The following is a 23930-nucleotide window of genomic DNA, read 5'->3' as shown; positions in this document are numbered from 1 at the left end:
GCATCCCATCCCTGCACCGAGATGCGGGTGATATGATAACGAGCTGCGAGCTGCAAGCTGCCAGCAACTAGCGATAACGGAGCGTTCCAGGGGTCGTCGGAGGGAGGCACAGCTCGAGATAGTCGCGACGATGCGGGACACAGCTCGCCGGCGGAGATGGGCCGATGCTTGACACACAACCTTTGTGTGCCTATTTCTATCTGTACGTCGGGATGATTCCCTGACGTGCTGCTGCTGGCTGAGTCTCAATGCCAGTAAATCTTTCTAGTACTCTCATCGTTTGATTCCATCATAGTCGCTTTAACACACCCAGTTGAACTGTCACGAACTCGCCGCTCCATCATCACAGCATTACATCGCCACCATGCCTGAAACGTACCACGCCCACCCGGATTACGGCTACGACCGCGACTTCAAGGGTTACGGCGAAAAGGGAATCGCTTGCCCGTGGCCCAACGATGCCAAAATCGCCGTCTCGTTTGTTATCAACTATGAAGAGGTAAGATTCTCTCTCTCTCGCTCTCTCTCTCTCTCCCCCTCTTGTTTCTCTCTATCTCTCTATTTCCCCACCCATCTATCTGTATGTATATATGACTCCAGTAAAACTGACTTCCCCCAGGGCGGCGAACGCTCCGTCCTCGCCGGCGACGGCGTGTCCGAGACCAACCTGCGCGAGAACCCCATGGGCCCGGCCAAGACCAACGAGCGCAACTACAACGTCGAGTCCGAGTACGAGTACGGGTCACGGGCGGGCTTCTGGCGCCTCTTCCGCCTCTTCAACTCGCGGCGCATGAAGTTCACTCTTTACGCCGTCGCGCAGGCCGTCGAGCAGCAGCCCGAGGTCGCCGCGCGGTGCGTTGAGGAAGGGCACGACGTGGCCTCGCACGCCTACCGCTGGATCGACTACCACGACATGCCCGTCGAGGCCGAGAAGGAGTACATCCGCAAGTGCGTCGCCTCGCTCAAGTCGCTGACGGGCTACGCGCCACGCGGGTGGTACTACGGGCGCAACTCGCCGCACTCGCGCACGCTGGTGCCGCAGGTCTACGAGGAGCTGGGCGAGCAGCTCGTCTGGGCGAGCGACACGTACGCCGACGACGTGCCGTACTGGATCGACCTGCCGCTCGAGCGGGACCGCGAGGACCCCAAGGGCTGCCTGATGGTGCCGTACAGCTACGACTGCAACGACTTCAAGTTCCACACGGCCGGCTCCGGCTTCCGCGACCCCATGGGCTTCTACACCCACCTGAAAAACGCCTTTGACGTGCTGTACGAGGAGGGGCAGGAGGGCACGCCCAAGATGATGACCATCGGCCTGCACTGCCGCATCATCGGGCGGCCGGGGCGGCTGGGCGCGCTGCGGGACTTTGTGGACTACATCGCGCAGAAGGAGGGCGTCTGGGTCGCGACGAGGACCGAGATTGCCGAGGCGTTCAAGGCCAAGTATCCGTACAAGAAGGGGCATTTGGCGTGAGGCAGTAAACGAATGGATGGATGGATGGGCTGAGTTACGAGTATACCGTCGTAGTTAAATAATGTTTCTTTATTCCACTCATTTCCATGCTTTCATTCTCCAGTGTTGGCTTATGACAAGCTTACAACTTGGAAAGCTGGACACTTTCTACCTATCTGTCCATACGCATGCAAGTTTCAAGTTTTTAGAGTACAGATGCTCTTTGATGGATGTATATACTCTGCACGCCTGAAGACAAAAAGAAACTCTGAAAGAGTTGCAAAACGATGATCAGTGGGAGGCTTGAACTCCCGGCCTTGGCATTACTTGACATTCCTGGTGGAATATTAGTACCACGCTCTAACCAACTGAGCTAACCGACCGATAATGATGACTAATCAGCTGATGATAGCGTGGGATGATAACTGGATTATCAATATTTTAGTAAATCGCTATGGAATCATCAAGATTTGGAATTACAGGAGTATCGGCCCAGTCAGTCTGTAACAATAAGTATCATTACAGGCTTATAACGAACTAACACACACTTGGTTCTCTTTACAAGTAGTTGAAATTTTACCGTCATCTGCCCTATTTGCAAGAACTGAGAAAGTCTGATTAAGCTCATCCAACAAAGTTTGGCCTAACCCATCTCAACGCAGCCCTTCCAGCCCGCCAAAGTCCCAGTCAGAATCCATCGTTTCGGGGATACCCCCCTGGCCGAAGTCTGGAGAGAATCCAGGGTCCTGCGCAGCCACGGCCCATGGTCCTGTACCGGGCCCCCCGACGCCCGCCACTTGTCCCGGGGCAAGGTCACTTTGGACCATCTCGTTGAACATCCTCCAGCCCTGCCACCCGCCGGGCGCCTCTTCGTCAACCTCCATGAACGCTTCCTTAACGGCGTCAGAGACGGCGTCGCCGACTGCTTCCTCGGCGCCGCTTCCGCGTCTGCGGGCCCTGTCTTCCGGTGAACCCGCCGGGACCGTAGGCGATCCAACCGGCTCCGCCGCGAAGTCGACCCTCAGTGGCTGCGGCCCCGGACCGGGCTCCGACACGGGGCTCACGATGGTCTTGAACAGGCTCCCGGAGAGCGCGTCAAAGATGTCGCGGTACTTGACGGCGCCGGGCCACTTCTCGCCAAAGATGGTGAGGGACTGGGAGCACGCCCGCGTCGCCTCGAGCGCGTCGTACGAGAAGAGGGACCGGTCCCGCCACAGGCAGTAGACGAGCGTCAGCCCCGCCACGAAGCACGAGTGCAGCGCCGTCATGGTGTAGCTCAGCGTCTTCTGCTGGTTCAGCCGCTTGTACGCCGTGCACACGCACGCGGCGGACCGGGCCGTGGTGACGAACCGGGTGTCTGACGTCTTGAGCGTCGGGAGGAGGACGGTGAACAGCGACAGCACTGATTTGTGATACTGGCTGGTCACCCACCTGATTAGCATGCCTCTTCTTTCTGTATTCCTCGGGCGGGGGCCAAAGAATTTGTCCGACTTACAGGTTGAAGAAGTCTCTCGAGTCGTGGTACGCGCTCTCGGGATCATACATCCACGTGATGGTTGCGGCGCCCTTGGGAGGGTGTGGAATGGCTCTCGCCCACCCGTCCAGCTCGGCCCGGATGGCTGACATCTTTGCGTCAAGTCTCTCCCTCTCCGCCGGCGAACACGCCGACACCTCTTTGTCGACGCGATACGCACAACGGTGGATTCTCGACTGGATCCTGCGCAACTTGATGATGTGGATGAAGGGTTCCATGTTCGACCACGCCGGATCCTGACCCGAGGGCGGGGACCCGAGAGCCGTAAGGTCCCAGAACTCGACGCTGTCGCTGGGAAGCTGGGATTAGTTTCGTCAGCGTCACGGCCCCCTTCACACATCCCGGATGCTTTTGATGACAACGCACCTCGACATTGATGTCCCTATCAGCAATCGCAAAGGTCCGTCCGAGAACGACGCTGGTCATGCGATCCAGGCAGTAGCACGACCAAAAGGCTCGCCTCCTGATTTCGAGGTCACGGGGGCCATGGGACGACGATGCTGTTACTGCTGGCTTCCTATGGAGGCCCAGCTCGATGCACAGCGTCACGGCATATCGTACCTGGGACCAGGCCCCAGCGCCGTACGGACTCCGTGTGCCGTGGACGGCCAGCAGAAGGAGGAACTGAACCGTGGCAAGGTTGTGTTGCTCGAGAATGTAGTCCATCGGCTCGATGGCCGCCATGAGATGTTGCTGCGCGCGAGTTTATCAGTCCGACTGCGCCGTGGTGTTGCCTCCAGTTCATCCATCTTACCTGTGGATCTACGTCGCACGGCTTCTTCATCAGCTGTAAGAACCTTGCCGAGATGGCGTACACCAGGTGCATGATGCTTCTCTGTTGGATCGAGAGGGATCCGTGGTCGTACTGCTGCTCAAAGAGCGTCGTGTACAGCTTACGGTCCAGGATAGGCCAACGGGTATGAAGCCGGTCAAAGAAGACATCGAAGAGCATCTTTGCCTCTGCGAAATACGGAAACTCCGACATCATCTCGTCCGGGTGCGACGACACCGAGGCCGTCTTCCTGGGCGGCGGCGGCGGCGGGCTCAGAACACCGGGCTGCGTCGCCGCCATGGCCTCGGACAAAGCCCTGCCCCCGGCTCCGTGGAAGATGGAGGACTGAATCATACGCGCGATGGTCGCACCGGAGCTGGACCCGAGGTAGAACGGCTCCGGAGCGGTGTCCGTCGTGCCAGACGCGCAGAGCGACAGGTAAGCAACGCCATCGACCAGCGAAGAGGGCTCATCCTCGGAGTACGATTCTCGTGATTCACGCCGGGGAGCCCCAGCTTCTGGCGCCGGCGTCTTCGCGGCGGAGGACGTTGAGAAGTGGTCCTCGGCGTAGTCCGGCATTCGGGCCTCGAGGAAGGCGATCCTCTCCTCGAGGGCGCTGATGTATCTTGAGCCAGTGTTAGCATGAACAGCATAGCATCATCACTTTACAGGCATTATGTATCACAAGTCGGGCAGGCTTACAGCGACTTCCCGCCGGGATAATGCGGTCTCAGGGCCCGTTCGTAGACACATTCGGAACCTGCCCTTTGGCACGATCTGCAACTCGGATGGGCGCCGTCGCACTACCAAGAGTCAGTTGACGATATCTACATAGGCCCCTCGTCCGTCGGCTGTCTACGTACCCTCTGCTTCCTCCGCTTACAGCGCTTACAGGCCAAAGCGACTCGCGGCTTGCGGTTCGGCGGAGGTCCGGTGCGGGGACTGACGGGGCTCTCTGGGTGGCTGTGAGAAGCCGACGTGGGAGCCGCCGGATTGCTCCGTGACGCCTCGTCAAATATGCTCTCGGTCCGAAATTGTGCTGACATCGGAGCGGCGGTATTGAGTCAGGACGGTCAGTGATGGATGGAAACGTTAAAGCAGGGAGAATTCGAGCCGATGAGATTCACGGCGGGGGGGCGAAGAAGATGGACACTGGCAGGGATCCTCCGCACTACGCTATCAAGTCATTCTAAGGAGAGTCAATGTCGTGAGGGGAGAGGGCACATGGCTGTGGGTGTGAGAGGATCCGAATCCCGGAAGTCACAGATAGGAGCCTTGTCAGGAGTCCCGGCCTCGGCAGATGGATGGATGCTGAACCAGGCCCGTGGTTATTCCCACGACTATCGCGGACATATCTCTAGAAGCCGGCTTGCTATGCTTCAAAATCGAACGGCTTCGCCTTGATTGGGACCTTTTCTGTTGACGGATCCGAGCCTCCTTGGGAGATGGGACAGTGAAGCAACCCGTTCTGCTTTCATCCAGCCCCTCTGATTTCGAGAAGACGCCAATGTCGGCAGTTTCTTGCCGACGACGTAGTCGTTACCAACTCGGGACAACCGCACGCCCATCACGCCCATAAGTCCAAAGACCGGACGCAGTCTTATCTCGGTGGAGCACCCGGAAGCCAGACACCCCGGCTCCCCTCACCACCATGCCAAGAACCGCTCCGCATGTGCCATGACATATCCTTATCGTCCCAGGCGGCATCTCCAACAGATTCTCGCGTGGCAACGCAGCGCTACAGTGTCGGTTGGAAAGGCGCCGATGGGCTGTAAAGAGACAACAACACCGGGCTTGCACCGAAGTCGTCCCTGATTCCCCCAGACGCCAGGGTTTCGATACGGGCAAGATGACGACTACCGGCCTCAAAGGGGGGAGGAGTTGAAGAGGAAGAGATATGCCTTCTGTCTCCCAGTCTCATCTGAGTGATACCACGGTTCGTTTGGTTTCCAGTATTGTCGGAAAACAACCCAAACCACCACCACCAAAAAAACCATCGACAGGAAAGATGGCACGAATTCGCATACCCACCAGAGCCGAGATGACGGCCCCGTTCCAGTCCAGAGCAGCCTTCAAGCAATGGGCCAAGGCGTCCGAGGCGCCCGAGGGACGGGCCCGGATCGGCGACTCGAGATGGTCCAACAAAGACCTCGAGCCGACGCCGCCGGAGCAGAGGACCTGGACGTGGTACAACCTGCCGCTGTACTGGTTCTCCAACATGTTTGGCACGACGGGGTGGAACGTCGCGTCTTCGCTGATTGCCGTCGGCCTGGTGAGTTGATCAGATGGATCGTCTAGTTGCTTCCCCTGTGTTGTTGCTAATCAACATCAAACACCCAACAGACCTGGCAACAAGCCTTCGTGTCGTGTGTGCTCGGCGCGCTCATCTCCGCCATCATCGTGACGGGCATGGCGAGACCTGGCGTCATGTACCATCTCGGATAGTGAGTCGAGGCCCTCGTTGAGACAAACGGCTTGCTTAGGCTCATCATCGCTAATCATACTCCTCCTCCTCCTCCCAGCCCCGTCCTCGCGCGGTCGGTGATGGGCATGTACGGCTCGTACTTCTTCGTCTTCATCCGGGCCGTCGTCTGCATCATCTGGTACGGCATCCAGACGTACTACGGCGCAAACCTGCTTTCCGTGTGTTTCCGCTGCGTCTTCGGGAACAGCTGGAACAACTGGGCCAACGCGCTGCCCGCCGGCGCCGACGTGACGTCCAAGCAGCTACTGGCCTTTTTTCTCCTCTGGCTGATCGAGTTCCCTTTTGTAAGTAAACACACGTTGTACACACAGACACACACTCCACTCTCTCTTTCTCTCTCCCTCTTGTCCTATGATCGCAGACCAGAAAGAAGCAAGCTCACATCTCGTGCCAGACTTGGATACACCCGACCCACATCCACTACATCTTCACCATCAAGGGCATCGTCATGCCGTTCGCCTGCTTCGGCCTCTTCGGCTGGTGCATGGCACACGGGACCGGCATCTCGAACATCAACGCGGCCTCAGCTGCCGGTGCGGCGGCGGCTGCCAAGACGCCGGTCGGATGGGCCGTGATGAGCGGCGTCAACGTCATCATGGGCTCCCTCTCGCCCATGCTCGTCAACCAGCCCGACCTGGCGCGGTACTGCAAGCGGCCCCGGGACGCCGGCTGGCTCCAGGGCGCCTGCGTCTTTTTCGCCAAGATCCTCGTCTTCTTCCTCGGTCTGGCGTCGACCACGTCGCTGCAGGGCGCCTGGGGCGAGGCGTACTGGAACCTCTGGGACATGCTCGACGCCATCCTCGACCGGCACTGGACGGCCGCCGGGCGTACGGGCGTCTTCCTGGTCTCCCTCAGCTTCATCCTCAGCGTGCTGGCGACCAACTTCGGCGCCAACTCGCTGCCCTTCGGCGCCGACATGACGGGCCTGTTCCCCAAGTACCTGACAATCCGCCGGGGCCAGATCGTCTGCGCCGTCCTCGGGGTCGTCGTGTTGCCGTGGAAGCTGATCGCCAACGCGTCCGCGTTCCTGTCCTTCTTGGGGAGCTACAACATCTTCATGGCCCCCCTTTGCGCCGTGAGTAAATTTCATGAGTGACTTCGGGGATCGTGTGGTCTCGCCCCCCTCCCTTACCAACGCTGACTTTTTTCTTCCCGCAGATCATCATGTCGGATTACATCGTCGGTCGCAGAGGCAACATCCACGTCCCGTCGCTGTACAACGGCTCAAAGGACGGCCTGTACTGGTTCAAATCTGGCGTCAACTGGGTGGGTGTGTTCGCCTGGATCGGGGGCACGGCGATGGGGTTGCCCGGCCTCGTAGGGGAGTATCAGCCCCAGAGCGTCAGCCAGCCGGCCAAGTACATGTACATGATGGGCTGGGTGTTGACGTTCTTCACGTCGGCCATTCTGTACATCGTTCTCATCCAGTTCTTCAAGGTCAAAGTGTACCCTCCAGGGTATGAGAACGAGCCGATGGGTTATGAATGGCTGGCCAAGGAGGGACGCGACGGCTTCTTCGAGGGCGAGAGGGAGGGAGAGATCTACGCGCCGCCGTCCCCGCGGATCGCGGACGGCGAGGAGATGCGATTGGGGGAGAAGGGGCACAAGATGGAGGCTTGAGAGAGGACTTGTTTTTGGGGCGTGGGTAATGGGTGCACCAGTCAAGCTCTGAATTATTTCTCAGACAGAGTATAAATCCGTTGAAAATGACATGTTGAGCAAGTTGAGTGTCGCGTTGTGAATGCACATTGTCAGTCTCCATCTACAATGGTGAACACGACTGGATATGACCAATTTCGAATGAACTCAACTGAGCTCAAAACCCGGACCGACCAACTCAACTCAGCTCAAAGTCGCCATCCAGAGTCTCTGTGACGGCCGTCAGTCAATGCAATGCCGCCCAGAGGTTGTCCGCAATAACAAAAGACAAGTAATCCGTTGCGTAATTCGGTGGATACGCCCTCGGCTCGTCATCCCCCTTCAGGCCGATGCTCTGCACCACCCCCAAAGAAGCCCCCCTCGGCGCAGACTTCCCGACAGCCTGTGCTTCTTTCGAAACCAAGGGCGGGCCGGGCTCTGCGGGGAACCCGGGACGATAACGGCCTGCGGGGTTTTGTTGGAGTAACTCCAAAGCTCCCGATGACCGTTGGAGGCGCGCCGGCATCGCCCTCCCCTTTTAGACCTTTGCAATACCTAAGCCGGCTCGTTGCTCCCTACATGCATGACATAACACGATTCTCCTAGCCATCGTTCCGTATTTTACCCAGTTGTCTTTGGCCGACCTTCTCTCGTTGCTGCTATAACTTCGGACGAACAGACCGAGTTTCGGCAACGTGCACTTGCAGACCGAAGTCGAAGTGGTGTAACGTTCACTGTCCAAACACCCCCGCGTCTTCATCCCGAGCGAAGTGGATTGCTGGTGTTCGTCAGGTCACCTCCCAGTCCGAAACCGCAACGCCCGTCTCGTCTCTTATATCTAGGCTAGTCCCTTGACCGCAGGAAGAACCTCATAAATCTGATCATATCTATTCAAGACTGTTCACAATGGCGACCGAACCGTACAGATTGTCAGCGACCCAGGCCTCAGCCAAGATCCGGGCCGGCGAGCTGACCGTCGAGGAATACGCCCGCTCCCTCCTCTCCCACATCGAAAAGAGAGACCCTGTCGTGAAGGCGTGGGAGTACCTCAACCCAGACCAGGTCATCGCGCGAGCAAAGGAGCTGGACGCGATCCCGCCAGAGAAGCGCGGCCCTCTGCACGGCGTGGCGATCGCCGTCAAGGACGTCATCTACACCAAGGGTGAGTGGTCTATCCTCTGTGATGATGAGCTTCCGGCATGTCACTCACTCCCGATTTGCAGATATGCCCACCCAGCACGGCTCGCCCATTTACGCAGGAGACGCGCCAAAGGTCGATGCCGGATCCATCATCGTGCTGCGACAAGCAGGCGCCCTGCTCCTCGGTAGGTCCACATGTCCCGACTTCGAAGACCGGGGAAGACGCCCTAGGGCTAAACCTCCCCTTCCTCCCTCCAAACAGGCAAGACGACGACAACCGAGTTCGCTGCGACGGTTCATGGACCCAAGACGGTCAATCCGCACGGAACGAACCGGACGCCCGGCGGCTCGTCCTCGGGTTCTGGCGCCGCCGTCGCCGACTTCCAGGCCCCGATCGCCCTCGGCACCCAGACGGGCGGAAGCACCATCCGGCCCGGCTCCTTCAACGGCATCTATGCGCTCAAGCCGACGTGGAACTCCATCAGCCGCGAGGGTCAGAAGATCTACTCGCTGATCCTCGACACCCTCGGCTTCTTCGCACGCAGCGTCGAGGACCTGCAGCTCATGGCCGACGTGTTCGAGCTGCAGGACGACGAAACCCCTCGGGCCGAGTTCCCCGTCAAGGGCGCCCGGTTCGCCCTCCTCAAGACCATGGTCTGGCCGCAGGCCGGGCCCGGGACGCAGTCGGCCATCGCCAAGGCGGCGGAGCTGCTTCGGGCGCACGGGGCCGAGGTCGAGGAGATCGAGCTCGCGGCCGACCTGCAGAGTCTGCCCGAGTGGCACGCGACGGTGCTGCACAGCGATGGCAGGCCGACGTTCCTCCCGGACTACCGCGCGGCTCGGGGCCAGCTTCACGAGTTCCTGGCCTCGCACGTCGAGAACACGAACAAGATCACCCGGAGGGCGCAGCTGGAGGCCTTTGACAACATCGCCGCTGCGCGGCCGAGGGTCGACCGGATCTTGGGCGAGTACGACGCTGTGCTGGCGCCGAGCGTCGTCGACGAGGCGCCGGAGGGCATCGCGAGCACGGGGAGCGCGGCCTTTAACGGCCTCTGGACGGTGGGTCGAGTTTTATTTTCTTCTTTTCCCTATTTTCTTCTCCAAAAAGAAGTTTTCCCTACAAGGTTACTTTGGCTGACATGTTCACAGGCGCTCCACGTTCCCGTCGTCAACGTCCCCGGGTTCCAGGGCCCCAACGGGATGCCTGTCGGCGTCTCGCTCATCGCGCCTCGATACCATGACCGCCACCTCTTGACTGTTGCGAAGGCGGTCGGAGACATCTTCGAGGCCGAAGGAGGGTGGAAGTCGGCATTGTGATGTGAGGAAGATGGGGACAAGAGTTGGGTTGGTTAAGCCGCGATTTACTGCATAAATGAAGAGATGCCAGCATGCCTCCTGTTCAAACCGAGGTCCCGCTGAGCGATACTGAAGGGAAATCCTGACATGGCAGATTAGTTACGGGCTCTCATGCTTGAAGATGTGTATGAGTCTGGCATGAGTGCCATGATAACGAGAACATGAACCCGTCGATCCGGGAGAGAGGGATGAGAAACCTGGCTGCATACGGCTAGACCGAGGCCAAAGAGGCAGCCAACGGGGATGGATTCAACCAACAGCCGTAGATATTAGAGTCATATCACTTGGGGTTGCATGGCGCCATCTACCTTAATCATCCATCCATGTCCATGTTGAACAATCAACTGTGCCCGGCTGCCTCCCCCCCCCCTCCCTTTCCCCCATGAATAGGCTTAGCGACTCGGCTGTCCGAGTCTCACTCACTCCCTGCCTGTATGACCTTGAGAGGGACCGCCTTGGCCACGTACCTTGTTCCGAGTCTCATTCACTCTCGAAAGCCGCCCCGCGGCCCGGGACCGAGTCATGCTTGAAAGCCATCCATCCAGCCATCCTCACGACACCACGATTCATCTCGCAAAACTCTTCACAACACGCCTCAGCCCTGCCGGTTAAATTACCTGGGAAAAGGGGGGGCACCTGATTGCAGAGTGCTGAGTCTGGCATAGTCGCCGTGCTCCGACAGGGAACCATCACTTGGCACTGCGCCCGAGGATCGGTCATTGTCCAATGAGGGTTATTTTGACAGGGATATATCAGAGCCTGGGCCTTGAGAGTCCGACCCCCCCCCCCCCCCCCCCCCCGGAGATAGAGGCCATTCGCCTCTGGTTGAAGCGCTCGACTGATACTACAGGGGCCCGGGGGGGACGGACGGTGTGCTGGCAATACATATGTAGGGGGCGTTGCCCATCAGCTGCGCGGCTGGCTGCCGGCGTTGAGGTGTTGAGATGTTGCTCTGTGCATATCCTTCCGGTTGACGGCAAGTCGCTTGTCGTCGTGCCACGTTCCTCCAACAAACTCAACCCCGCCAGACAGCATCTCTCGGTGAAGGAGAAGACCAAAGGCGACGGAATGGACGAAGCGGATAACCGTCCAATTCGAGAGGGCCCGCTCCCGCCGCCCGTCCTCGAAGACCCTCCTCCGCCGTACGTCAAGGAGGAAGAGCTTCCAAGCTACCCTTCGGCAAACTACCGCGAACCCGCGCCAGGCTCTCCGGTGCCGGTGCCGGTGCCGGCGCCGGCGCCGGTCCTGGTCCCCGCAGTTCCGACCAGATTCCCGCCGGTTTTCAACGGCTACGCCATCGACTCTTGGAATTTTCATCTCGGCGCCTCGCTAAGCCAAAAGAGGTTCCGCCTCAGCGTCGTGAGCATTTTTCTCCACACCGCGAGCGTGTGCCTCCACGATGGGCTCGACGCGGATGACGAGGTCCTCGCCAGGCTGGTGAGGGAGGACTGCTCACGCCAACACTACCACCACGCCATCCGGCTCCCCGCCGTCGAGGGCCTGCGCGCCGAGGAGGAGCGGATCCTGATGCACTACCACGAGGAACCCAGGATGATGAACCGCGAACTGTACGAGATCGTCGTCGACGTCGGTGGGGTCGAGGAGAGGTTCCAGTGGAGGCCGTCGAGGGGCAAGGAGGTCAAGAGCGTCGGGAAGCACGCCATCGGCTGGAAGCTGGTGCGCATGGCGGCGCAGCAGGCCGGCGCCGGCGGATGGCGCAAGAACCGGAGCGAGGGCTTCTCGAGCCGCGGGGAGGAGGTGGTGGCCGTCCTCGCCCTCACCTTTTGCGAGACCAAGAAGTTCACGTTTCTCTTCCTCGGGTCGGGGCGTTCGGGGGCGCTCGGGGAGGCGTGGCAGACGGCGGCGCTGCTCAGCGGGGTCTGGAGGTGGTCTATTTCGGGGTATTGATGTGGGCCAAGGGGCACCATGGCTTCTGTTACTATTTTATACCCTTTCGATTGTCGCAACACTGATATTTACAGCTTCTGGTTTATCCCACGTCTTCTAACTCTTTCATGTTGTGTCCCGTCTCGAAGCCGTCCTTTCTGTCTAGAATCACTGGGTCGTCCTCGGGTTGTCGCCGACTCGTAGAGTTTCGACTGGACCAACGTCTCCAAGCCATCCTCACGCCTGTCCGGTGTCTCATGGAGGGAAGTCTAAGGGTCACAAGAGGCGGCCCTGTCTGGAACTGCTTTCAAAGGTACCGAAGGAAAGAATGTCATGAGTAGGGGGGATGGAGCCCGTTCGTTTGCTCCTAATGACTCCACGAAACTCAAACGATGGCAAACGACGATTTGTATCAAACAAGAGCCGCCAGCAATGGAATACGGGTGATGATAGGCTCACTCGGCTAATGCTTCGTCGAAACCAGGACACGGAGTAACAACGCAGGTGGCAATGATATAGCTTCTAGAGTTGAACGAGCCCTATCATCTGCTTCGCAGATGCTGCGCGAGCGTAGTGTAACTACAGGCATATTGACATAATGCGAAGATGGGCGAAAACATAGGCTGCTTTGTTCTAAGCTTCAGCGTAAGAGCAGTGACTGTCCAGGAAAATGAATGAACTTCGACGACAGATGGCGAGTGGACAATGCATCGCCTACGCATTATCTTCGTCTTCATCTTCCGGTTCTTCTTGGTCTCGCCATGTCCTCATGTCGGCCAAGCACAGGCTTACGACACCAGAGGCTGACACACAGACATGCTCAAGGAGGCGATGCTGAGAAGCCAAAGTATCATTACACTCATGTAGGGTATAATATCTATCTAGACAAGGACCGACCCGATCATTCCAAACTTTTCCCATTTCCGCATTATAAAAGCGCCGCGCAACAAAGAAGCGGCATAGCATCGTTGTTCATTACTAACTTCAGTCTCTTCCTCCTCCTCCCCCTTCTCCTACTTCATCTCTCTCTTCCTCGTATGCATGCAATTAAGCCCACTTGCCGAGCACGCTCATGATGATCATGCCGGAAACGAGACCAAGGCCAGCCAGGAAGGTGACGACGGGCCCGGTGCGGAGGAGCTCGGCGTCGGCGTGCATCCAGTCCTCGGCCCACATCTCGACAACGCCGACCCAGACAAGGATACCGGCGGACAGGGCGTCGAGGGTGCCGATGGCGATGATTGTCTCACGGTCATTGCCGTTGAAATGCTGCAAGACGCCAATGCCGATGGCCATGCCGATAGGGGTGACGAGGGCGAAGGGGGTGGCGATGAGAAGCTTCTTGACAAGGGAAAAGTCGGGCGCTTTGAGCGAGTTGAAGCTGTTGGGAGCGGACGACGTCTGCTCGACCTCGACAGCCGTGGTCGGGCTCACGGCCTTTTCCGTCGGGGTCAGCTGACCAAGCTGGGCGATGCGGGTTCCGAGGGCGATACCCTCGAACATCTGGTGGAAGAGAATGACGACGAAAAGGGTGATGAAAAAGGTGTCGCCAGCGACGACAAGGGTGATTCCGATGACTGTTTGGTTCTTTGTTAGCAGGCAACGAACGTCGTCACAAGGGGATGATGGGCATACGACGCATGCAAAGGGGGGTGACGTACGGATCGAGTGGAAGATGATTCCGCATTCAAGGACCAGGACGGAAACGGTCTCAGGGGAGAAGCGGGTCGTGGCGGTCGGGTTGCTGGCCATCTTCTTCATAACCATGCGCTTTCCAATATACTCGACCAGGAAGGACAGGAAGATGCCGGCCATGACGATGGCCGACGTCGTACCCTCGTACTCGAGGGCGCCCAAGCACTCGTTGCCAAACATGAGCTGGGCGTGGGTGTAGAGGTGGACAAAGGCGGTGGAGATGATGATGCCGGTGCCGAACTGCTTGAGGATGAGGAAGATGGTGTGCGTCTTGGTGGGCATCCACTTGATCATGAAGATGGGGAAGTAGACGCCAAAGGCGCTGGTGACGAGGATGACAAAGATGAGGCCGATGCGGAGGGGGATGTTGTAGTCGCGGTCGACCTTCTCGCAGTTCCGCGTGCCGCCGCTCTCGCTCTCGCCCGCACCGACGCAGTGTTCGACACCGGCGTGGAAGTGGCAGTTCTCGCCCTGAGGCTCCTCGGAGCCGGTGCCGGAGCCGGCGTCAGAAGACTCGGCGCCCTCGGCGACAATCTCGACGTCGTCGCCGTTGGGGGCGATGCAGTACGTGTCGGCCCCGTGGGCGTGGCAATCAGTGAAGGCGGTAGGGATGGCCGAGGCGGCGGTGTTGGTGGGCGTGGTCATGACCTGGTACTCCGAGGTACCCCACATGCAGAAGCTGAGACGGGCGTGTTAGTCTTGGTGTGATGATGTCTGGGATCGCGGGAAAGGAGGCGGCACTTACACGGTGACTCCGTGGAGATGGCAGTCAGAGACGGCAGTGGGGGCGCCGGTCACGGCGGCGGCAGCGGTCGTCGAGGCGGCGGCGGTGGCGGTGGCTGCGGCTGCGCCGGCGGGCAGGATTTGCACCTCTCCATCGCCGAAGAAGCAGTATCTAACGTAGAGAATAAGAGAAGCGATCGCCAACACAACGGCGAGGGTGCTTACGTGTCGGTGGCATGCTTGTGGCATCCTGTGTAGGAGCTGGGCAACGTGCCGGTGGGGGTAGAGACGACTCTGAACTCGGTGGTTCCGGCCTTGCAGATCCTGAGGTTCGTGTGAGCGGTTGATCGAGGTTATTTATTCAGGTGTGTATTGTACACAGACACAGACACAGTCACACACATACACAGGCACGTACATGTATATGTATATAGGTACATGTGAATGTCTAGACATGTGTCGCGTGTATGCATGGGAAAGGAGGTTTATCCGGGAGGGTACTCACTGGGTAGACGAGGAAACGGAACACTGCGAGATGGCGGTGGGATCGGGGCCGGCGGCAGCGGCAGAGGTGGTGGCAGCAGCCGTCTGTCGTGCGACGAGGGAGGCGGAAGCGGTGGTCAGAAGAGCCGCGAAGGCGGCAGCGGCCGTGAACCTGGCCATGGGGATGTCTGGCCTCTGGCGTCTAACGTCTTCAACGTCTGAATAGCGTCGCCAGGGAGTGCACAGTCGACGAAAAGCGGACTAGAGCCTTGTCTGTGGTGAAATGAGCTGACAGGGCTGGGTCTGCGCGAGGCGAGGCAAGGCGAGGCGAGGGGTTTGTCCGAGACACAGACAGGATGGTGAGCTGCAGAGTCTCGAATTTGGCGTCTCGGGCGGTGCTCGGCCGGGTGTTTTATGGGAGAGAAAGAAGATCGGGATAGAGGCGGCCAGGGTGAGAGCGTCAAGGTTGAAACGTCTCGAGAGCGTGGTGAGAGTGAGAGTGAGCACCTTGAGAGAAGAGGAAGCGGCCAAGAGTAGTCGCCGAGCCGGCAAAGGTGACCGGAAGGGGGGGGGGGGGGGAGGGTTAGGGAGAGGGAACAGGGGCGTGGGAAGAGAGAGAGGAGTTGGGAGAGAAGTTGTGCAGCGGGACAACTTCTCAAGAGGGTAAAGAAGATGCTGGGGAGGGAGGGAGGAAGGGAGACAGAGGGTGAAGGATGGGTGAAGGAGTAGACGATGGAGGTGTGTGTTGGGTGGATGTTTAGGAAAAAGAATCGACGGGTGCGGCGAAAAGAGGGCGAGGTGACAGAGAGAATCCCTGCCACGCGAGAGCCATGTCGAGGTTGAATTCTGCGCGAATATCCGTCTAGAGAGGCAACATGGAATCCGTCCATCCATCCATCCGTCTATTCGTCCATTCGTCCTCATGCCTCGCCATCTCGGGGTTGATATCGGCCATCTCTGAGTTTTCACCCACCCCCCTTCCCCCCTTTCCCTGGGTTGGGCCCTTCGTCTACTCGTCTTACGCAACGCGGTAGTGTCTCCGAGCGAGGCCTGCTGGTCGCCAGGTTCTTTTGGCGTGTCGTCTCCACGGCTAGGATGGGCTATGCTATGCTATGCCGGGCTGGGCTGAGGCTTGTCTTGCTTGTCTCTCGCTGGTGTCTTCATCTGCGTGACCCTGTTTGATTTGCCTAGCATAGTAGTCCTTTCAGTCATCGATTCAATGGTCTCGTTGGCGCGGCATGGCATGGGCGTGGGATATGACCAACCCGGCGCAGGGAAAACGTGGGAACAAACGAGAGACAAGGAGACACGGGCATCATCTTCGGCCGAGGGCAGGGATCATGCGCTCATTGTGGGCATGGGCAAAAAAGAGAAAAAGGTGGGAAAAGCGGGAAACAAACAGAGAGACAAACCGGGGGGGGGATGGATGATGTGCAGAGAGTCCGAGACCAAAGGGCAAAAAAGGGCAAAAAGAAAGGTAACGGCAAAAGAAGCATAACACGACGCGGACGGTTTGCCAAGGCTGAAGGCCCCATTGCCAAGGCTGAGGACCCGGATGGCCAGCCATGGGGGAGGGCAACACTTGCCTGCACTTGCCTGCACTTGCTGAACCTGCTGAGCTAAGACAACACCATGTGGTCTTGCTTCCCGCCCCGTCTGGGTCCCCGTCTGATCGGTGATTGGCCACATATCCGCGATGGGGTGCTGAGGAGGGTGCTCCACATGCCTCTCCCGCCGCGTCGGTACGTACCGCCCACATGCACACAAGCATCCTTCCTTCGGGAGTGCACTACATTAGGAACCTTGATGGCCTCTTTCCTGACCGCAACCGCTTCTCACTCTCACTTTCTCTGTCACTCTCACTCGCACTCTCACTTTCACTTTCATTCCCACTCTGTTTCTCTGTTTCTCGCTAAGCATTCACTCACCCAATCACCCTCTCCTCAACCCCGCCAACCTTGATGGCCAACTTGTGGCGACTGCCTGCATGCCAAGCCCCTACATAAACAAGTCAACCACCGCCGTGGACCAACGGCCGCGATATCGAGGCAATAGTGGGCGGGCGGCTTCATCTCTTGCTTCGCTGGGGTCCCCGTCGATTCTCGGCTCACTCTTGCTACGAAAGAACCGCCGACACCCAGTTCCTAATCCGCTCGCTCTCGCTCGCTCTATTGAATCTTCCCGCCCCCCCAGGACCACCGCCAAGATGACTCGCGAAGCCCACCTACCGAGCCGACTGTGAACCTCTAGATGGGTAGTCCTAGGGGCCCAACCTCGTAGAATCACCGACGCCGACGCTGGGCACTTTTGTTTGTCTGGCAGACCCGTTTATTGTTCTCCTTCGTGCTCACCTCTGCTACATCTGGCGCAAGACCACAACTTCTACGTGGCACCCTAGTCTCTTCCCGAGTGCGGCGCCGGCCGATGTACAGCTCACATGTGAGACATTTCCCCCCCTCCAAACGGGGTGGGAAGAGAACACTACTGTTAACGTTCCATTCGGGAGGTGTCATGTTCCTGGAAAGTTGGGGGGGGGGGCTGGCGTTCCCTCGTTATCCCTCGTTATGTAGCTCGAGCTTTTTCTCTCCTGTCGACTCATACCTGATGAAGACACACCTTGATACCCTGAGGCAGGTAGCGCAAAGACGCCTGCTGCGGCTGGCATTACTCGTCTATGTTGGACCCCATTTGACGGTGTGAGTGAGCTAGACATGTCGTGTGAAGCGGTTCGCGCGCGTGGTTGCATTATTTGACTTTGCCGCCTCTGACGAGGTTAACCACGCCGCCGGGTCTCCCGCAGCGTCTGTGCTGCTGTTTTGTTCGGATCACGTAGCAATTCTACGTCATGGCAGATGAGTTTCCACGAGAGACATGGGACGAAGAGCAGCACGTTCCCGCAAAACTAACTTTAATCGTTAACGATCAGATCTTGCAGGAGCAAAACACGCATGGTGGCTTGATCTTGAAGACGGGATAACTCCCGCGTGGTCGTGGTCGTGGTCGTATGACCAAGTAGTATCATCACATTTGCACCCGACCATCACCACCGCCTAGATACGACACACGGCAAAACACTTGCAGGTATTCTCATGGCAGTCGGAATCTTGTTCTTCTAATGCTACAATTACTATCCATCTCCCTTCTACGGAGTGGAAATCAGAAAAAAGAGGTTAAAACGCCATGGGCGGCCGGCAGAATCATAGGTGTAAGTAAGGGTGTGTGTGTGTGTATCCCATTGTTTTTCATATCCCGGTCTCGCCACGCCGAATAAGAGTGTTTCCCCTATCCCAAGTCATGTTTTCATGAATCAGAGTCTCCGCGTTTCCGTAAAAACTTTTGTTTCCCGCGTCGTAAAGTACATTTTGCTGCGCTTTCAACCACGCAAGCCACGAATCCCCTCTCATTATTCCTCGAGGGCGTACTTAGAGGGCCATGAGAGCGACGGCGACGGCGGCGGCGCCAAAACCAGCACGGGCGGCACCGGCGGGGACGGCGGTGGTGGTGGAGGCAGTGCCGTTGGCCGAGGTGGCGGCGGCGCCGGTGGAGGCCGGGGCGGTGGTAGTGACGGCGACGGTGGTGGTGGCGGTGGCCGATCCGGAGACGGCGGCGGTGGCAGGGCCGTCGCAGTGCCACTATCGTGAGAAAAGGTTAGAAGACAGGCTCGTGAAGTAAAAAACACCAGACCAGAGAGGGAGCAGGAAACTAACGTGGTCGCCGTGGGGCTCGCAGCCAATGGACTCGGTGGGCGAGGGGGCGAGGCTGGCGGTGCCGGCGGTGTGGTCGTGGTCCTCGTCGTGGTCGTGGTCGTCGGTGACGGTGGCGGTGGTGGTGACGGCGACGGCGGTGCTCAGCGTCGTGCCGGAAGAGACGGCGGCGGCGGTGGTAGGGCGGGCGGCCTCGCAGTGCCGTGTGTGGGTGTTAGCAATCTCTGTAAACTGGCTTTCACCAAAGGAATATTGGGAAGTGGGGGGTGACGTATAATGGTCGCCGTGAGGCTCACAGCCAATGCTCTCGGTGGGAGAGGGGGCGAGGCTCTCACTCTGGGCCAGGGCGAGGGTGGTGAAGCCGAAGACGGCGAGGATCTGGGAGGCCTTCATTGTGATAGCGGCGGTGGTGGTGGTGGTGGTGGTGGTGGTGGGTGGAGGTTCCGGAAAACGAAGGACGGCAAACCAACGAATGGAGGCGGGCTGAGGGCGGTGTGGGAGGTGAAGTAGAATAGAGAAAGGTGTGTAACGGTTGATGTGAAGGTGAAGTGAGATATATATGTACGTATGTAATAACTTAGGGTGGTGGTGGTGGTGGTGGTGGTTGTTGTTTCTGGGCCCCAGGTGAATACACCACCCGCCAAGGCACGGAACGAACAAAATGGTACGGATACCACCCTAGCACGGCTTGGCCAGAGGAAACATCGTAGGATTGATTATACATGGGTGTGGTTGGGCTGTTTTGCCCCGAGTCCAGCTCGAGATGTGCCAAGGCTCTAAGCAAGTCAATCTTTTCGTCTTGGAGACATCACAACATGATCGCCTCACCCCCCCCCCCCCCCCCCTCTCTGTCGTTCTTCCTCGCCTCTCAACTTGTTTGATGCAAAATTGCCCATGCTCGGGTCAGCGATCCGTCAGCCAGCAAGGCATGGGCGCTCCAGGGACCTCCTCGTTCTCCCTCCCCCCACGAGCCACGACCCGGTTCAGCCATCTTGGTTGGGGGGAACCATGTCAGTCCCGGGTTTGCCCAGCCGCGAAGAGGCGGGCCGGGCCATCAAGGTCCTCAAACACTCTACGTCCTCCTCGTCTTTGATCTCAATTCCTTGCAACCTTGACTTGACAGTTCAGTTCAACCAACCAAACAACCGATGAAAGGAAGGCCTCGGTCATCGTTTTCCAGCACTCATTACGATTACGGGGGCCGGCGGGACCAGGGCCAAATGTGACAAAATACGCACTGAGGCCGGCCGAGTTGCGGAATCCTGCGGCCATCAAGCATCACCAGACAGACATACATCCGCACCACGCTTGTGATTCTGACCATGCCCGATTCACATGCGCGCATCAACGACAACTCCGACGTAGATACAAGGTGTACTTGACGCACATAAACACATCCGTCCAACAGAGACAACGGGTAACTTGGGTAAGACCGGATTCCAGACCGAGTGGCCGAGTCGAGTGCCTCCCCTGTCGACGGAGAAATCGGAATCACCTGCGTCAACCACACGCGATTACCTCGCACCCGACTGGCTCTGCCAACAAAGGAACTTTTGCTAGAGTCGGACTCCCAGTCGTTTGACGGATCATCCGTGAGTACCTATATATCATGCTACCGATCCCACGCCCCTCGCATCCCCGGTCTGTCTCCATCATCGCCAAGATTCCAAAAGAGCCTCGATATTCCACGCCATCCCTCCCGCCCATCGGCCGCGCCGCCACCTTGCCTCGCCACCTCGGTGCAGCCTCCCCATTCGAACTTTGGGCAGTTGATTCCTGGGCACCGCCGCAAGCCTCGAGGTTCTCTCAATCAAATACGCGACATTGAGCAGGACTAAAGCGTTGGTTTGTATTTGGTAACGTCAAGCACCCACATTTGGCCCCCCCCCACATTTGGCCCCCCCAAAAACGAGGGCATTCCCACCAACATCAGTATGTTCAATTAATTACTGACTAGGCCTAGATGCTACTACAATACAGCTTTCAGCTTCACTAGGTATATTAGACTTGCTAGATCCATCTGTAATATCCTCTTTTTCGCTAGCTTTAACTTAGGCCTTCTAAATGTCCTTAATGTTAGCAAACTTAGTGTTTAGATCTAGCTAGACTGCCTTTCTTTTCCTAACTGCAGTGCTTATAACCTTTACCTGCAGAAGCTCTAGCTTATGCTAGGTAGTAGCTAGCTTATATGCTTGCTTACTAAAGCCTTTTTTTACCTTTATAAACAGAAGGCGTTAAGTAGAAGTATTATTATTTAGCTCTATAAATAGCTTTAGTTAGCTAGCTAGATCCTTTATCTTCTTTAGCGTTAACTATGCTACTGCAGATAACGCAGATGCCTATCCTTTAGCTTCTTTACTTCTAGACTACCCTTTGCAGGCCTAATCTAATAGCTCTAGTGTTAATAGGAGCATTAAAGGGCTTATAAGGGGCTTAGCTATAAAAATAGGCTATAAGCTAGTATATTTCTAACTACTTTTAATGTTATCTATTATTAAGCCTGCTAGATAAGCCTTCTAATAACAGCCTATAAAGTTCTTCTTACTTATAATAGTAGAATTATTCTACTAACTAAGGTATCTAAGCTCCTTCCTATAGGCTGCCTTTATAGGGCTAAAGACTAACTAGTTAAGTAGCTAAAGGATATGGGAGGTATGTAGTAGTAGGAATAAGAGATAGACGTTATTAATATAACATATCTATATAAATTCTATTGTTGTATAACTCCTATAGCTATTAACAACTAGCAGTTTAGCCTCCTTACCCTAAGAGGCAGTCTAAGGGATAGTCTAAGGGATAAAGACCTTCTGCAGCTATTTAACTGCAGTGTTGTTGTTACGACCCGTCAAACATAACAGGACCAGGGGACGCCCCTACAGGGCACCTGGCGGTTACAAACAAGTTATACGCTGCAGACATAGGAAACTAGGGTGCACTCCTCTAGCGCAGAAGAACTATAATGTAAGGTTACATAGAGATAAGGAAGTAAGCAACTAATTATGCGTAAGCATAATTAATTACAACGTGAGCGCTTATGCGCCCTACTTTAAGTAATTACTTTATATAACACCTAGATTACTAGTAATTAGGTGTAAGCTAGAACCTTAGCAATAAGCACACAGGACTTATATATAGGATTGTAACGGTCCAAGGCGTGTGTATTTGCAACAGGCTATGGCGACTACTACGAGTATCCTCAGATGAGGATTAGAAGGGAAGAACAACAAATCTCCGCCTCGCAGCGGCCTGATCAGGGCCATGCGGCCCATGCCGCACTGGCCATCGGATTGTCGGCATCGTGGATTCCGTGGTGGGCCTGACCCGGGGTCGCCCGTGGCCGCGATATCCAGCAAGGCCTCATACGGGCCCAGCCCGTTACAATACCCCCCTCCTCCCCTTCCGAAGGGGGCCGTGTTTCTCTTCGTACTCAGCTAGTGCTATTGTGTCCTGAAACTGGCTGAGTGGTTCCCACGTCGGCTTCGCCCAACCCGTCCATTTCACGAGGACCTTCCAACCCCTACCGTGCTTCTTCTTATCCAGTATCTCCTGGACCTCGTACTCCTGATCAGGTCCAGACACAAGGGCGGCGGGTTGTATATCGTCCTGTTCCTGCGATGGAAAAGGGTCGTTTCCGGCATGCCGCAGGAGGGACACGTGGAAGACGTTATGTATCCCAGGCGGCGTGTCTAACCTGCACGCGTGTGTTCCGACTGTCTCCTGAACCGTATACTTGGCGTTCACCCAGTCCAGTTTCTTTGAGGGCCTGTCTGATTTCACATTCGTTAACCTGAGCCAGACTTTGTCGCCCGGTTTGAACTGATCGGACGGCTGTCGCCTCGCGTTGGCGTACAGTTCTTGTCGCTCTTGAGCCGTGGCCATGGCGGCTTGGGCCCATTCCGTAGCGTCCTTCAATCTCTGCACAAATCCTTCAGCTTTCGCGATAGGGGTGCTGTCGTCCGTTCTCAATGGCTCGTCCACCCTGATCAGGTCGATGTCGTATCCGTGGGTGGCAAAGAACGGACTCATCCCTGTAGATGTCGCCGGTCGGTTGTTAATAGCCATCATTGCCACTAGGGACAATTCGTCCCAATCATCCTGAGCATACGAGCAGAAGGCCCGCAAGTAGGTCTCTACTACTTGGTTAGCTCTCTCCGTGGCTCCGTCAGTCTCCGGATGGTAGGCTGTAGAGAGTCTCTGTTTGATTCTGAGGAGCTGACACAGGCGCCTCCACGTCTGACTGACAAATTGTGTCCCTCGATCAGTCACTATTGCTCTGGGGGTTCCGTGGTGTCTGATCAAGGCAGTAGCAAGAGTGTTCGCTGTTGCTTCGGACGAAATTTCCCACATAGGCTCCAGTATAACGTTCTTAGACAGCCTGTCCGTAATAACCAAGAGGTTCTTGTTCTTCTTCCTCGTTGTAGGTAAGTCGGTAATAAAGTCGAGCGATATCTCTGCCCAAAATCGCTCGGGTATCGGTAACGGTTTAAGAAGCCCTCTGCGCTTCTCTCTCCAGACGTTGCCTCGTCCACAAACGTCGCAGTTGCGGGTGAATTGCCGGACGTCCTGAGACAGCCCTGGCCAGTGGAACGTCCGACTGATCAGGGACTTAAGCACATCTCTGCCCGGGTGCCCTGATAACACGGAGTCGTGAATGCTCTGAATCAGCCGCGTTCGCAAAGGCTCGTAATGCGGGACCCATATCCTGTCCCTCCAGCAAAGCCGGCGTTTTCCGTCGACTGTGCACTCCGACAGCATGATAGGGATTCCCCACGTAGAGGGCAGCTGTTTGGCTCCTTGCTGTACAGCGTCCCTGATCAAGTAGTACCGGTTGTTGTTCTCTAACCCAACGTCCCACAGGCTCTTCAAAGGGTCGTCTTCGAAGGGGTTCACTGGTGGCTCAGTCCATTTAGGAGACTCGTCGCTTCCTCCATCAGCGTCCCCGCTTGATACAAAACCGGCCCTGATGGTCGTCTTGGTCTGATCAGGGCACCTCGGCCCCAGGCTCAGTACTGCGGCGCGGTTTACGCGAAGGCTCTTCCGTCCTTCTTTCAACAGCTGTA

General features: G+C 57.1%; 8 protein-coding genes across 8 annotated transcripts; 5 read left to right on the top strand and 3 right to left on the bottom strand.

The window, feature by feature from the left end:
- Positions 1-364: 364 nt before the first annotated feature.
- CDEST_03835 (Putative NodB domain, glycoside hydrolase/deacetylase, beta/alpha-barrel) lies at positions 365-1474 on the top strand (the record flags this gene model as incomplete). Its single annotated transcript, XM_062919994.1, has 2 exons — positions 365-499; positions 620-1474. The coding sequence occupies 2 exons, from the start codon at positions 365-367 to the stop codon at positions 1472-1474; spliced, it is 990 nt and encodes a 329-aa protein (XP_062776045.1).
- A 632-nt stretch (positions 1475-2106) lies between these two features.
- CDEST_03834 (uncharacterized protein) lies at positions 2107-4805 on the bottom strand (the record flags this gene model as incomplete). The annotated part of the gene is made up of 6 exons (XM_062919993.1): positions 2107-2872; positions 2949-3286; positions 3354-3680; positions 3742-4384; positions 4462-4562; positions 4623-4805. 6 exons carry the CDS (start codon positions 4803-4805, stop codon positions 2107-2109), a joined length of 2358 nt encoding a protein of 785 aa, XP_062776044.1.
- A 962-nt stretch (positions 4806-5767) lies between these two features.
- On the top strand, positions 5768-7864 carry CDEST_03833 (Putative purine-cytosine permease; the record flags this gene model as incomplete). Its single annotated transcript, XM_062919992.1, has 5 exons — positions 5768-6031; positions 6103-6203; positions 6282-6528; positions 6639-7319; positions 7403-7864. 5 exons carry the CDS (start codon positions 5768-5770, stop codon positions 7862-7864), a joined length of 1755 nt encoding a protein of 584 aa, XP_062776043.1.
- Positions 7865-8448: 584 nt separating this feature from the next.
- CDEST_03832 (Putative amidase signature domain-containing protein) lies at positions 8449-10680 on the top strand. Its single transcript, XM_062919991.1, has 4 exons — positions 8449-9044; positions 9106-9207; positions 9285-10081; positions 10172-10680. Exons 1-4 carry the CDS (start codon positions 8789-8791, stop codon positions 10337-10339), a joined length of 1323 nt encoding a protein of 440 aa, XP_062776042.1. The 5' UTR covers positions 8449-8788; the 3' UTR covers positions 10340-10680.
- A 637-nt stretch (positions 10681-11317) lies between these two features.
- On the top strand, positions 11318-12286 carry CDEST_03831 (uncharacterized protein; the record flags this gene model as incomplete). The annotated part of the gene is made up of 1 exon (XM_062919990.1): positions 11318-12286. The coding sequence occupies exon 1, from the start codon at positions 11447-11449 to the stop codon at positions 12284-12286; it is 840 nt and encodes a 279-aa protein (XP_062776041.1). The 5' UTR covers positions 11318-11446.
- Positions 12287-12571: 285 nt separating this feature from the next.
- CDEST_03830 (Putative zinc/iron permease) lies at positions 12572-16659 on the bottom strand. Its single transcript, XM_062919989.1, has 6 exons — positions 16432-16659; positions 15189-16353; positions 14909-15007; positions 14706-14855; positions 13927-14639; positions 12572-13842 (listed from the first exon to the last, which is right to left on the bottom strand). Exons 2-6 carry the CDS (start codon positions 15344-15346, stop codon positions 13313-13315), a joined length of 1650 nt encoding a protein of 549 aa, XP_062776040.1. The 5' UTR covers positions 15347-16353; positions 16432-16659; the 3' UTR covers positions 12572-13312.
- Positions 16660-17010: 351 nt separating this feature from the next.
- On the top strand, positions 17011-17524 carry CDEST_03829 (uncharacterized protein). Its single transcript, XM_062919988.1, has one exon. The coding sequence runs from the start codon at positions 17154-17156 to the stop codon at positions 17406-17408; it is 255 nt and encodes an 84-aa protein (XP_062776039.1). The 5' UTR covers positions 17011-17153; the 3' UTR covers positions 17409-17524.
- Positions 17525-18253: 729 nt separating this feature from the next.
- On the bottom strand, positions 18254-19413 carry CDEST_03828 (uncharacterized protein). The gene is made up of 2 exons (XM_062919987.1): positions 18874-19413; positions 18254-18798 (listed from the first exon to the last, which is right to left on the bottom strand). Exons 1-2 carry the CDS (start codon positions 19261-19263, stop codon positions 18589-18591), a joined length of 600 nt encoding a protein of 199 aa, XP_062776038.1. The 5' UTR covers positions 19264-19413; the 3' UTR covers positions 18254-18588.
- Positions 19414-23930: the final 4517 nt, after the last annotated feature.

The sequence above is a fragment of the Colletotrichum destructivum genome, chromosome 2, assembly GCF_034447905.1.
Source record: "Colletotrichum destructivum chromosome 2, complete sequence".
NCBI classification, from domain to species: Eukaryota; Fungi; Ascomycota; class Sordariomycetes; order Glomerellales; family Glomerellaceae; genus Colletotrichum; species Colletotrichum destructivum.
The sequence above is the reverse complement of the archived record's forward strand: the minus strand, read 5'-3'. Positions and strand labels throughout refer to the sequence as shown.